Below are 14,507 nucleotides of genomic sequence, written 5' to 3' on the forward strand. Positions count from 1 at the left end.
GGTCGGGGGGAATCAGAAATAAACGAACCGCGCCAGGTCGCATCGTTCTTATCATCGCGTCGCATCTTATACACCACGCCGGTGCTGAAGCCGGCGCTGGAGATGTTGTGCAGGGGGTTTTGAGGGGGGAGGGGGGTGAGGTGGTCGAGGGGCTGAGATCCGCCAAAGCGGAGATGGCAATCAGCGCCCATCTCTTTCTCGCTTCCGTCCTCAGTCGCACGCTTCGCCCTGTTCTCTTTGCCTTTTTCTTCGTATTACGCGGGCGATAAAAAAAAATCTGCCGCAGAAATCGGCGCGCCGATTGTTCGCCGACAATGCTTTCGGCGGCGCGCGAAGCACGCCGCGAAGAATGGACAGCTTTTCTTTCTTCCTCTCTTCTTTTTTTTTTCTTCTTTCAACGCCGACATTCGTGTGTGCTTGCGCGTGTGTGTCTGTGTGTGTTGGCTGAGGTGGAAACTCAAAAGGACGACCGCGGTGCCGGGGAGGTCACTTGCTTCGAGATCCGCCATCTCGATAAGTACGGGGGCCCCCCTCTCTCCTCCCGGTGCCCAATGCAAGGCGCGTACACGCCCCAATCCACTCGATTAGCTGCGGCGGCACCTGCTGAGGACGCGCTTTTTAAAACGCTTCGCGCGAGTGTCGTCCGTCACTGCGACGCCTCGCCGATGGGTGTCGCTGTCGGCGCCCTGGGACTTCTCTTTCATGCCCTTTAGAACTGGCCCCCAACCTGCTTATTCGCAGCCCAATGGAGATTGCCCAACTTATGCCCAACGTCTGTGGTGGGGATGGGACTCTTATGGTCAAGTTAAATCACTCGCTTCGAAGTCTGAGCTAAAGAACTTTCTGGCATATACAAACAGAAATATGCATTCACAAAGCTGTCCATGCAGTCAACGTTAGACGTTCTCTCTCCTTCATGTTCTCGCCTTCACTTCTTCCCTTCCTTACTTGCCGACACGTACTTGGGTCCCTAATTAAGGCAGTAAAGTTGCTCTCTCGTAAATTCTTTCTACGACTGATCACCGCAGCAACGTTCGTATCGTTATCACGCCTATCGCTATCATGCATGGCGGAGGTTCGAACGATAACGTTTGGAATGAAGCACACACTCATTAGCCGAAGTCAGAGGAATTATCTATGGCCTTTTGGGGGGCTGGAATCGTGTGCATTAATAGAAGCTCCGAAAAACTGTCGATAAAAGCAACTCTTCCAGAATGCGGCTGCCTTGTTGCATAACAATAATAAAGTTTGCTTGTTTCAATAATTAATTGACTGACGACCGATCGATAGCTTGGCTCCGACTGTGTTCTGTTAGATGAGTGCTAATCGGAAACACATAACTATAACGCCAGCGTTTTGTCGTTGTTATCATGTGACATTGTGGCTCATACCCAGTACGGGGGGACTGGCCAAGACTCAGGTGGGTAAGGTCTAATGAACATGGAAATTAAATTTCACTTGTGAATTTGCGAAAACTGATAAATTCAACGTGTTAGACGTAACAAAATGAATGACGCAGTTTGAATGTAAATGTACTAGAAACAATAATGATAAAGGACGCAGTTTAACTGAACAATCGCTTGGAATAAGTAATAAATTCATGGACGCCGGCGCAAACAACCCTAGGCTGTTACTGTATACTCGAGATTTAAAGCTCCAAATGAAAAGATAACGGCAATTGTAAGATCCAGTAAAATCTTGCGAAAAAGAACTTTCGGAATATTCTTTCTTTTATTGTGATAAAGCGGCGGCATGACAAAAAAAAGAAGAAAAAGGATAAGAAAGAGGGGAGTATGGTAGCGCGAATCAAAGACGGGACAAGAGAAGACACAAAGGGACACACACAGCGCTAACTTCCAACGTGTCCCTTTGTGTCTTCTCTTGTCCCGTCTTTGATTCGCGCTACCATACTCCCCTTGAAGATGCATTACCAACAAGCCCACATTGCAACCCTCGATAAGAAAGAAGATAAAAAAAAGTGGGGAATGCCTTAAACCGAAGATGTGTAAGTAAGCGTTCAGAGAGGGAATGCCACAGCTTAATTTCCACAGCTTGCCATGTGTTGGTTTCTACTGCTGCTGTCACGAGAAGGTTTAAGGACTAGTCAAGTTGCTCTTTTGCAAATTTTTTCTTATATCCTGCATAAACTTGTATATTTATGGAAATAAATTCATTCATTGATTCATAGTTTGTTGAGGGATAGTTAAAGTTTGCGTGTATTGAGTGATTCACTATACGCCAGGGATATGGGAGAGTATACGCGTGCGCTCCTTCACATCACCGTTTAGTCTCTTCTTCCTTGAATGTATTTTCCCACACGCGCGGAGCAACCTGAACACAACCGATCCACCAATGTCATGCATTAGGACTGGCTGCAGCATCCCGTTCTGCTTGTGTCTCTACACTTGTGCAGCTAAAGTGGTTCGCAAGAAGGCCCCTTAATTCTTTTCGTTTTCTTGTACAACAACAACAACAACAACAACAACAACAACAACAACAACAACAACAACAACAACAACAACAACAACAACAACAACAACAACAACAACAACAACAATAATAATAATAATAATAATAATAATAACTGCTTGTCGAAAATACTCTAACCACTTCTCTAAATAAATTCCGCGACTGGGTCTGGTTCTTCAGTTGTGGGTCTCACCTATGGTGAACATTTCGTTTTCCTTGTAAGCAAAATAATAATAACAACAAAAATTTACTCTCTCATTTATTTTGATTATAATTCGGCACCCATTGTGGCACTTTTCAATATTTCGTTTTCCATTTCCAGCTTTGTGCTTTTTTTACGATTAAGTTACACATACTCAAAACAGTGGTCGTCTTCTTCCGCTGCAGGGCATTGGCGGCGACGGGTGTCCGGGAACTACGTCATCGGGTTACGTGACAACGCCTAGTGGCAGTCCTAGTGGTTTGATCTCATCATGGAGGCCGAATTAAAGCCGTCTGTGGTGGATTTCGATTTCAAGCAGGTGAGTCCCCCCCCCCCCCCCCCCCCCCCCGTTTCTGTGTCCTCATATCGGCGTATTGTGTCGCCTTTTGAACGGACTCGCTCGTTCGGTAGGCGTTACCTCGGCTTTCGTTCGACGAGATAATTCTCTACGCGCGAGAACTTCATGATTACATTTCTACTTGAAAGATGTGCGCGCATGAGCACGCATGAGCGCGCATAGCGAAATCAGTGTAACATAGTGGGACAGTGTAAATAGTGGGACAGGTATTCGGAAATTAGCGGAAGGCGCGAGGCATTCTTTCGGAAAACAGCGGAGGTTGCTGAAGGTAAAGATAGTTAGCGATACAAGGTAAAGACGACCAGTTAGGTCTGTTGAAAGGCTACTGTAGTCGCGCGCGCGTTGGTTATAACATGTCAGTCTCGCGTTATAGTGCGAGTAATCTCGGTAATTGCTGGCTTTTGTCATCGCTGACATGTCCTCCTGAGGCCCGAGAAAAGTAGCATGAAGTGATCGTTTTTTATGCGGCTTCTTGTTATCGGCTGGTATGTTACGAATCAGAGAAACCATGCTTTTTTGTTTATATACATCGGTTGGATGTTGAAGCAGCATCTCTATGCATGTATGTGGACAAAGCTACTATCACTCGAGTTTGTTATGATAAAAAGCACTTTTTTTTACCTAAACACAAAGATAAAGGAGTAAGGCTGATGGAACGTCTTATATTTTTTTTAATGTCATTACGCTGTATTCAAGTCACCTCGCCGGTGCTTTCCGTTTTGTGTGGCGACGGAAGAACCTACATCCAATTAGTGTCATTCTTAACGAAAGCTGACGGCAAGAATGTGGCTAATGTGCAACTTCCATGTTCAGCTCGCATCTCACATTATATCAGGGATTAACATTTTGCGTAATCGCTTCCGTGGTAATTTTGAAAAGGATTGGAGACAGTTTGCGACATAACGCACAAGGACTCTTAGGAAGAGGTCGTCGGTCGCTTGGTTTACTCACCTTCTTCACCCTATACACACTCTGTTTAAAAACACGAAAATAGTATTCACAATGTCGCTTCCGTGATCGTCAATCCATGCAACACGCGCATTAAGGGATTTTCTTCGCAGTGGATGCGGAAATAAAACACCTTTTCGTTTTGCGACACGCGCGTGCTCTTGCACCTATTTTGAATATCGATCGTCACAAGCCAAAGATCGAACGCGTGCTTGGTTTTACTGCCGTATAACGGCGAAGGTCGCGTCCAGACGGGTGGGTCGTTCGTCCGTGTGTACGCGCCTCGTATACGATAGAAACGGCCAGCACTTGACATCGCCGGTATACACGGCTGCCCCCTGGCAAGGTCGTGGCGTGATGCACGCAAATGAACCGCATGAACGGACGACGCGCGCGGTCCCACAATGCTACTGCCGAGTGTCTGAACAGCCCGAGGCGGCACAATGGAGGCGTCTCGCGCGGTCCCCAGCTTACTTGGCGTCCGCTCCGAGCTCTTCGAAGTGCGCCGTCGCGTATTCACACAATGGAGAGAGAGAGGATAAGCGCAGTCTTCCCGACGCCGTTCGCGTTTTCCGCTGTGCTCTCGCATCGGAGTGTGAGAACAGTTTGCGTGCTGCCTCTCTCTCGGTGTCCGTTCGGTGCGCGGTGTAGTGGAAGAAAGTTTCCGTGACGTTTGCGCATTGATCGTGGTGGCGGTGGAAATGCACAATGGCGGGTCTATATAGCCCGCCGGCAGAGGTCTATACCGGCATTCGCCCCGCCCTGGCGTCACCGTTACGGCACGTTGCCGTGGAATTAGCAGACCAGCGCTCTCCAAGTAGCTAAGCGACAGCCGCGTCGTTCTCTGTATCTCCACCTTGAAGCCACGTGGAGACATCGGGTCACATGTCGTCTTCTGACAGGGGGGTGCTTCCTTGCTTTGAGACAATAGACGAACATCGCCGCTCGTCCCGACAGGCTCAACATTCGATTCGAAATTGGATCGCGTCCCTTCTGATATTGTAATCGACGCACATAGACGGCATTCCATGCTGGTGTAGGGTCCAATCGAGTGCTCAGGCAATAGTGGAGGGTGGAGCCTCTGGTCAGAGTAGCCTCAAATTGAATCGTTGCGCCATGCATACACAAGAAGTGCGCGTTCGTCTGAAGGGCAAGTTGTAGTAAACTGCCGTTTGTGTGTAGTTGTGTTATAAAAATATATATGTAATCTAACGTGAGACATTTCTTTTTATCAATAAATAGAGAACGGAAACTACAGCCGTAAATATTGTGAGGTATAAGATTGAGACATGGTTGTGCTCAACGCACATAAATGATTTCGCATCTGACAACGTATACTCCAGCGGCACGATACCCTGTTCTTCCTCTGCGCGATGTGCTTGCGGTTTGAATAACGGAATACTTGATGGAAGTGAATAGCCAAACATGTCCTGTAACTTCTTAAGAGAGAGTGACGACGTAGCATGTTCGCGCTTTTGGATGAAGCAACGAAATTCACTGCGCTTCACGCTAAATGTAAGCTGAGTTTGGCAGTCGAGTTAAAGAAAGACACGTTTCAGGGATATCCGAGTCTATAGGCGATTTTTTATTACCCTGTCATTTGCACGTACAAACTGACAACGCGGGGAATAATTCGTTAGATTATGCCATAGGTTTGGTTAGGTTAGGTTAGGACTTACACTTCACTGCAAACAGCTCAGAGCACTGTTAGCATTGGCGCAGCTCTTGGGTCCAAGTCTCCCAGCTCTACATTTTTGGTCACTGCTGCGTGGTGGCGCACATAAAACAAATCGATATGTTCAGACAAACGCGCTCATTACAATGGCCGGTGACGCAGCCGGAATCCGATAGTGACTACTCGGTTTAAGAGTCGTTAAGAAAATAGGTTTCTCCATGTCTAAGTACATGGGCACTGTCTTCGCACTGCAGAGCGTTCGCTTCTTTTCCCTCCGCCGTGCTTCTGGCTTGATGTGCTACCGGTATATATTCTTATTCGCGATACCCTGGAACTTAAAGATGTTTCCAACGACCGCTCCTGGGCGTCGCCATAATGACCTCTGGACTGATGAAAACCTGCGTGAATTCTCGCTCAAAAGCGTGCTTTTGAGCCTGTGTTCAGTGCAATAAAGAAACGACAGCATGGGCATTGGCTTCTGACGGCGAACAGCCTGGACAAGTGCTGCTTTCGCCTGCCAATGAAAGGTCTATAGCCGATTGATTCTTTGTTGGACGGTAGAAGTTGAAATGTTCAATATTTTATTTTTTTGATAAAGCTGGATAATACGCTGGAGGCTGACCTCACAACTCTGAATAGCAGTTTTAGCCAAAGAATGCTAAAGCTGTGCTGTTCATGTTCTTTACCACCACGAAACACATGGGCAGGCATGCGACTTGTGTACGCTACAGAAGTACTTAGAAACAATGACAATTGGCATAGCGACACGGGAAGGCAACGTTGGAAAGACCACCCGAGAACAGCACAAACATTGTGCGCCTTGTTTTCCTGCTGCACCCCACTAGCAACGTGGAAAGCCGCTTCAAATCGCTTTCAAGAGGCCGTGACACGAAAGTGTTTGATGAGATGAATTATTCATCAAGGAAAGCTACTTGTAACATTACAAGTCATGTTCGAAGCCGCACATTACGAGTAACCGTTGCTTGAAAACAAAATGTTTGTTCCCATATTGCTCATATATGCCCGCTTTTTGGAACATTTTTTTTTTTGTCGAGCTGCGCGAGAGGACGTAAGGCCTTCGGCTGCACGAGGTGCTCCGCTGTCACATCGGCCGCAGCTCCAAACGCCGCCAGTCATGCACCAGCAGAGCTGTGACACACCTACGTGCGAACATTAGCGGCTTAGTTCGCGTCTCAGCGCTCGTCGCGTATATACGTTTTCTCGCGCGGATCACAGTGAGAGTGGCCACGGAAACACGAACGGTTCGGAGCCGAACAGCCTTTGGGACGACCCCGAGTGCCACACCTTGGTTCCGCTGTTGTTCCCGTTTCACGCACCTCGTCCGCCCGTTGAAAGGCGCGAAAGATCTCCATTGGTGTCAGATCCTTCCGCGGGCGCTGCATGTCTGTCGGGCCCTACAAGAGCGCGCTCATTGTGCTCCACGATGAGCCGCAATGTATGGCAGCGGGACATGTGTCGTCGCTTTTCTTGTGCAGAGGTCCCGCAGCATGTTTTCACCGCCGCCTGAGCAGCGGTGAGGTGAAGTGCTCTTCAAGCGCAGTGGGCCGGTGACCGAGGTTGGTGTGCGCGGCTGGATGTGCCTATAGGAGGTATGCTGCTATAGGCGATCAAGACCTGTGTGTGGGTCGTTGTTTGCTGCGGCTGGATTAAATTACACAACATATCGATATTACGGTCTCGCTCGTTAAGAGCCGCGTGCCTTGCCGTAATCATATAGTCAGCCAATTAACGGCAAGTTGATTCAATGGCGTCTTACACATTTACTTACAAAAACAGCTCTGGAATGAGCTCCTGAACTGCGGTAATGCAGAGCTCATAACTAGTTCGCAGCTGAGTTGCGCGTTTTCCTGAATATTCAATCTTGCCGCGCTGGCGGAATTGCACTTCGCCTCCACGACTACTAACAGCTATTGTCAAGTGCAAGCACAATTATTCGCAAGGTTACGAGCAGTTGTATCGCTTGAGGAAGTGCAATATGCATTGATTAATTAATTAATTTATTTATTTGAATACACTCAAGGCCACAGGGATTACGCAGGGGGTGGGTTACATTACAGTGAGGTAGTATAACAAACAAAACAAAAACAACGAATACCTGCATACGAACGGAATGTATCACGATGTGATTCCTATATGTAGAGCCGCCGCAGTTCTGTATTTAAAAAAGTACAAGGTGCTATGATGACGACTGCTCCGGAGGCATCGAATCCAGTTAGCACTGTAATTAGTTAACGATTATCATTCTAAAACGTGGCGCGTTTTAATTATAGTCGCCTTATAGCACAGCTGTCAAAGAACTGCGCGAGGTATATCTCTTTCAAGCGCGGGACCAGCGCGAGGTGGCGTAAGAAACAGAAGCTTACTGTCAACGGATGGTGACAACTATCGAGACCCGTGTGTACTTCCAAGAAAAAAAAAGAAAAAAAGCTTGGCTACCACGTTTGTTGCATTCCATTGGGTACTTCCGTTTAATTACCGCGCGCGAACAAGCAAGAGGAAGCACACGGAAGAGAAAGAAAACGGCGTTTTTGTGCGGCTCTGACAGCGGCTTTAAGCGCCGTTCGGCGTTACCCGAATACAACCGTCCTGCGCTCAAGCTGCACGCAGCGGGACTTCGAGACACGGAACGGACTGCCCCGCGCGTTCACACGCACTCGGAGACTGTCGCACTGTGAAGGAGCTTCACTTGCGGCGGTTCCTCTCGCACCGGGATGTCTCGAGGCAGCGGGGTGTCAGCCCCAACAACACGGGCCCGGTGTAAGCGGCAGCACAATACTGTTTTTCCCAGATCATCGCCTTTGATCACCGAGGTTTTGGTCCGTGAAAAGGGCGACGCTTTACGAGGCGGCTTCCTGACTTCTCGTGTTCCTCATTAGGGAGCCTCCCTCGCCTGTAGGGAGCTTCTTCTTTCGCTCGCCTTTCTTTGCTCTTCTTTGATTCTTTTTTTTCTTTCTTCTGACCTCCTGCTCTCAGTGGTCGCGTTGAAGAGGAGGGCTCAGTGTCCATCAGACGCGCGCGTGTAGGAACGATGCAGGCTGACTCCTCAGCGGGCGCACGCTGTTTCACGTGACTTCTCGCCAGAAGCGGCAGGTCTTTTCTTGCGCTTTGGGGGAAAACACAAAAGCAGAGGCGGAGGCCCGCTCGCACGGCGCGCGTGCGTGTGTGTGGTCGTCATTACAAGGGTGACACACTCGCACACACCGCAGGGGTTACGCGTTGCTGCGACGCGGCACGGTGTCTTCAGGCGAACGCAGACCGCTGCGCGCGGCCAGTTTCAGGAATCGCTAATCATCCTCAGAGCGTCTTTTCTCGCTCCTTTCTTCGTCCGTTGTTTTTTTTTTTGGGGGGGGGGGGTGCAGCTCTGATGCTCGTCAAGTTTGTGTCAGGCGGGCACATGGGACGGGCGACGACAGGCGGCGCCGGCGGAGCCCAGACGCCAGTGCGTGGCGACGCGCTTCTCGGCCGCCCTTGTCATGACACCCCGCTCGCCACGGCGGGTCAGCCGCTGCGTTGTGCTGAGGAACGCAGCTGTTCGCGCGAGCGCCTTCGGCGACGTGCTCAAGGTATAAGCCCTGCGCGGGACGTATAGTATAAAGAAACAAAGGCAAGTGGTGCGCAAGCGCACAACGAGTGCGTCATGTGGGGCGTTGCCGCCTAGTGCCGCGGTAGGACGCGTGGCGGATGCTGCAAGGTCGCGGTCGCCCTTGAAAGGCACGTGCCCACTCTGTCCTCTGCGGACCAATGATGTGTCGTCATTGACGATATCTATCTATCTATCTATCTATCTATCTATCTATCTATCTATCTATCTATCTATCTATCTATCTATCTATCTATCTATCTATCTATCTATCTATCTATCTATCTATCTATCTATCTATCTATCTATCTATCTATCTATCTATCTATCTATCTATCTATCTATCTATCTATCTATCTATCTATCTATCTATCTATCTATCTATCTATCTATCTATCTATCTATCTATCTATCTATCTATCTATCTATCTATCTATCTTGCAGCGTGCGTGCGTACGTACGTACCATACATACATACATACATACATACATACATACATACATACATACATACATACATACATACATACATACATACATACATACATACATACATACATACATACATTAGGCACACATACTGCTTATGACTGGTTGCAACTTATAATCTATAATATCTAGGTCTAGTCAGAGAGAAGTCCCATGCACTTTCGTTCTCACTGCCGGGTGTTGTCCACTATACGTCCGCTAAGAAATACGGAAGGTTCAGCAACCTTTACATTATCGGAACTCATCTCACAACGCGTTCGTCTCTCTTCTTCGTCTGTATACGTCCTTACCTGCATCATTACTGTTTGCCTAGATTTACGTCGTTTCTTCAGCTTTGGTTCGGTGCACAGCGACAGGCGCGGGTTCTGTCTCTTTACTTCGCCTGGCCAGACGTCGTGATTATCGCTGACTGAGGTTAGGCGCCTTGGGCGGCGATCAAATCTCGATTCATCTGGCTGCGTTAAGGACGTCCCGGATTCGTTTCGAGGAAAAAAGAAAGCCTTACCCGAGGCTACAGTGACGGCCGTTACACTTTCACGATCTCCAAATGGGAGAGCTCTTCCGTTGCATGCATGCCCGAGGTGTGCGCACGACGACGCGTTCTTCCCCGCTGCGGCGGAAGCGTCGGAACGGGAGGAGCGGCTGAAATCGCAGCAGCTTCTTCTGAAAACCGACTCTCCTCAGCAGTGCATTCCCCTCCTTTGTTCTAAAGATCTCCGGCTTCCTGCGAGCATTCCCAGTTACTGGAATACTGCGCCGTTTGCACCGAGGTATTGTACGCGCCGCTTCCTTTCTTTGACTTTCGCGTCGGCTACGCTCTACCTAGAACAATCGGGTCGGTTTCTCTGGCGATGGTTCTCCTCCCCTGCGCGTGCGGCGTGCTTTGCTCTTTTCCTTTCGCACAACCGTGCGACCACGCTCACGTGCGTTTGTGCCTATGTGTGCGTATGTGTGCGTATGTGTGCGTATGTGTGCGTGAAGGCGCGCGCGCAGGCGCTCGCGCTCTCCTGTACGCGTGTTGATCACTTTCTACGGTCATTTCTTTGCCCCCCGTTTTCTTTTCTTGTACATTCTGTCGGGGTTTCGGTCTCGCTGCACCGCTCCTTTCGAGTAAGCGAGCGAGAGAGACCATCATCATTACTTTTCCTCTTCGGTGCGGCGCAGAACGCGCGCGCGGGTTGCCACCGCACGAGAAGGCAAGAAGTCAGAAGGAAAGCGCGTCGCCGCCGCCGTCGCGCGGTGCTTTCCAGGGATCCCGTAATGAGCTCCTTTCTCCTTACCGTAGATCGTCGTCTTCTCGGTCTGGTCCGGCGGCCGGATGGCCCACTGAGCCAGCGAGGAGCGCTCCGGGGTGGTTGCCGCGGCTGCTGCTGCTCGCTTTTCTCCCTCTCCCTCCGCACCGCTGCCCCTGCTGGCTGAAGCCGGGGAGGGGGGGGGGCATCCTTAGTAGAGGGGTGGGGGGCAACTTTCCCCTCCCTTCGACGCCCCCTCACCGATACCGGGAGGTGCCCCTCCGGCCCCCTCGGTATACGGGTTGAGAGCTGGGCCGATCCGCAGCGAAACGGCCGGCTTCAAAGTTAACGCGCTCGTGCTCGCGTGCGGACGTCCTCTCCGCCGCCTGGAAGAAAAACAAAAGTCGGCCGCCAGAAGAAAGGAACGAAGGAAGGACGCGGACGAGCACTTCGCACTACGACTACCACGATAGAGTATACCATCATCGCCGTCTCGTCGCTGTCGTGTGCGGCCTAAGGCCGGGGCTGTCTCTCGACGTCGTTTTTTTTTTGTTTACCTCCCGGCCGATGCGTGCCGTCGCCGGCCGCGGTCACGGTCATCGTCGTCGTTGTTGCCGCCTCCTCGTCGTAGTCGTGTTGCGGCCTCTCGCCTCTTCCGCTGGGACTTTGCGGCGTTCTCTCTGCCGCGCGCGGAACGAGCCTTCGACCGGTGATCCCGAAGTCGCCCGATCGTCCGTCCTGCTATCCGCCTGATCGTCCCAACCCGAGCCGAGCGACCCGTTGCCGGAACCGCAAGCAGTGAAGACACCATGCTACTGGCAGGTTTGTTTTTGCTGTTGGAGCATGGGTTAGGAGAGAAGCACGTGTCGCGAGCGCTGGTCATCAGAGTGTGACTGCGTAGCGTTATAGGATTTTTGGAGACTGCTTTGGATACGCAAGTATGCGCTCGACGTGGTGGTATTACGTCTTAATGTGTTGAACTGCGGTTGATGAACACTTGTTGGGATATCATCCATGTACGCTTGACCATTCTCCGCCGAAACGATCCGCGTGCAAGTGTCTAATCAAAGCGCTTCGGTTTTCAGGGAGTCTAGGATTGTACCACGGTTATAAACTAAACGTTGAGAAGTCTCTTCAATTCTTAGATCCAGGCGAACGAAGTTGAGCCGAACTATCGACTGTTTCAAGCTGATGTATAGATACAATTTCGATAATAATAGCACGTCTCTGGGAGAGGTCTTTTTCATTCACCAGACTTATTTAGGCTACTGCTGACGCTGATTAGTTGTGATTCTTGTAACTCGTCCAGCAAAACCCCCAAAACTCATTTTCCTTTCGCGCCTCCGTCTTTTACTGCAAGCTGTCCCTCGGTCTGGTCCTCTACACTCGTGGCTCCCGCTCAGCGTTGCAGGTCGCGGGCGTCTTTCCGACGACGTTGTCTCGAATCGATGCGACGTGGCCTTGAATCGCTGCCCGAGAGCTCGTTGCAGACGGACCATAGCCGTTGCAGCCGCGGCGCGCTATTCTCGACGCCTTGCGTCACACCTGGCGTTGTGCCAGCCGGCCCCTCTGAAAGAGTGTTGGCGGGGGTGGGGAGGGGGGGGGGGAGGCTAATTGAAGCCGGGCAGGTGGCACCTAATTGTGTCTGCCCACTCGCACCTTCTCCATCGCGTCCGCCACCCGACGTCCGTCAGTCGAGCGAGCATCGTATAGTGCGCGAGCAGCGAGTGTAATATGGCCCGGTGTCGACACGAGGAATTTTGCTGCGCAAACGAGGGTAAACGCGCCGAGAGACGCAGCTAGCTGTATCAAAATGTTGCAGGCCACTGGGTACGTGACCGCATCTGTTTCGAGGCCTTGAAGTGAGCCTTATGCAATGCTGCCGCGGTGTTTCGTATTAATGGAGATTGAGAAAGTTATTTCTTCTCACTTCCTGGAGGCATTATATAGAGAGAGCAAGAAGCGGGCAAATGGGAGCTTGGTGACGTCATCCATACGGCCGCTTGCCGATGGACGGCGCAAAGTTATTGAAGTATAGGTTGGAGGCTTGGACCACTCGATTCAGCACTGGGATAAAACAGCGGTAGGACGACGGGACACGATGCTGCTGCATCCTTCCAATGCGGCGTAAGATTGCACTGATTGCACTATTGGGCCGGGTTTTCCAAAGATCGCATATTAGGAAAGCAATTTCGATCATTACTATTTACGGTGTTGAACGCAAGCGCGCCATTCTTTGATTTCCACTGAAGCATGTGTTCCATACCGTGCTGCTGTATTTGCGGTTAGCCGCCAGGTAAAACTAAAGTGACCGCGTGTTTGCGACCATATACACGCATCGATTTCAGCGAGAGGCTCAGAAGTATGATCGCGACAACTAGTTAGTGATCGGGTCACGCGGTCTGTGGCTGCGTAATGTTTTGACAAACACAATTTTCTGAGTGCAAAGTTTGCTGCCTTATACATATCAATACCAAACCACCTGTTAAAATTAGTGCGAAAAGCAAAGACGAAAGTTTTTGTATATATGCAGTATAAGCGATGAGATATGTTAGATATTCGCCCGCAAAACGTATCGCGCGTTGGCATAAACTCATCAAGTATATATATACAAACATGGGTGGAGCATCCTAATGTGTCTAATCATGTTCGCTCGGCGAAAATTGCCGGTGGGAAACGTTAGACCCGGTCATTAGGTGAAGAAATTTGTCCAATTGAAAGCCACGCAGCATATGGTTGAACCACAGTGTTTAACGTTCGCGTGAAACGCTATAATGAGGTCTGTAATAGCTCCTTCTTGCAGGCAGCAATCGCTGTGGGTGCTCGAGGCTATACGGAATAGTGCCGCTCTCTTGCGCAGTCAAAATTTTTACGTGGTCGGAAAACAAAACCCCGTGACTTGGGACTTTGTCACGTTTGCTTCTGACAGAAAATTCGCGTTTTAATGTATCGTCGTGATGTGCCTTTAAATTGAATGAAATACAATGTTTGAACCGTTATATGTCACGCATTTCTTTTCTTATAGACAACGGGTACTCGTATAGAATTATTGCGTGCCTGACATAAAAGTATACACCGTTCCCCATAAGTCCGAACAAACCTTTTCGCGTTGTTCAGAAGAAAATAGTATCTCGTGATCTTGGTTGGTTTACTGCAAACCAGTTCTGCGGAAGTGGCGAAAAGGACGCATGTGCACGTTCTTACATATTTCAATGCAGACCACTCAATGAAAGACATTCTTTCCCACATAAACTACTTTGATGCATGCAGGCAAGCCAACTTTTACGGCGTTGCTACTATATGGGTGTGCGAATATACGTAAAATTCGAATAACAAATCAAATATATTTCTATTCGATTCGGTGAACGAATGGAGTGGTAAATATTCGAAACGCCGAATATTGATCTAATAGTTTTTTTTTTGTTATTATTAATCTGCACCGACGGCAAGCACTCAAGAAGGGGAAAAAAAACTATAGTAGCGAGGTTTTCATTTTTATCGCTTCTCTCTTTGGACTACCTGAATCCAATGCT

At 49.5% G+C, this 14,507-nt stretch overlaps 1 protein-coding gene and 1 long non-coding RNA gene across 7 annotated transcripts in view; one reads left to right on the plus strand and one right to left on the minus strand.

Annotated features, from left to right (window-relative positions):
- LOC135920280 (uncharacterized) overlaps positions 1 to 14,507 on the minus strand; it is a 237,483-nt gene that overhangs the window by 191,765 nt on the left and 31,211 nt on the right. The window lies entirely within an intron of this gene.
- The window catches only part of LOC135919775 (transcription factor Sp9-like), a 189,072-nt gene that overhangs the window by 152,960 nt on the left and 21,605 nt on the right, over positions 1 to 14,507 (plus strand). For 3 of the 5 annotated variants that reach the window (XM_065453724.1, XM_065453886.1, XM_065453804.1), the window contains one exon: positions 2,857 to 2,990. In XM_065453724.1, the coding sequence (XP_065309796.1) occupies positions 2,943 to 2,990 (48 nt within the window). In that variant the 5' untranslated portion in view covers positions 2,857 to 2,942. Of the gene's footprint in view, positions 1 to 2,856; positions 2,991 to 7,148; positions 7,263 to 11,239; positions 11,797 to 14,507 lie in introns of those variants that run through there. The other 2 variants (XM_065453953.1, XM_065454017.1) reach the window with 2 other exon arrangements.

This window comes from Dermacentor albipictus, chromosome 1 (assembly GCF_038994185.2).
Source record: "Dermacentor albipictus isolate Rhodes 1998 colony chromosome 1, USDA_Dalb.pri_finalv2, whole genome shotgun sequence".
In the NCBI taxonomy this organism is placed as follows: Eukaryota; Metazoa; Arthropoda; class Arachnida; order Ixodida; family Ixodidae; genus Dermacentor; species Dermacentor albipictus.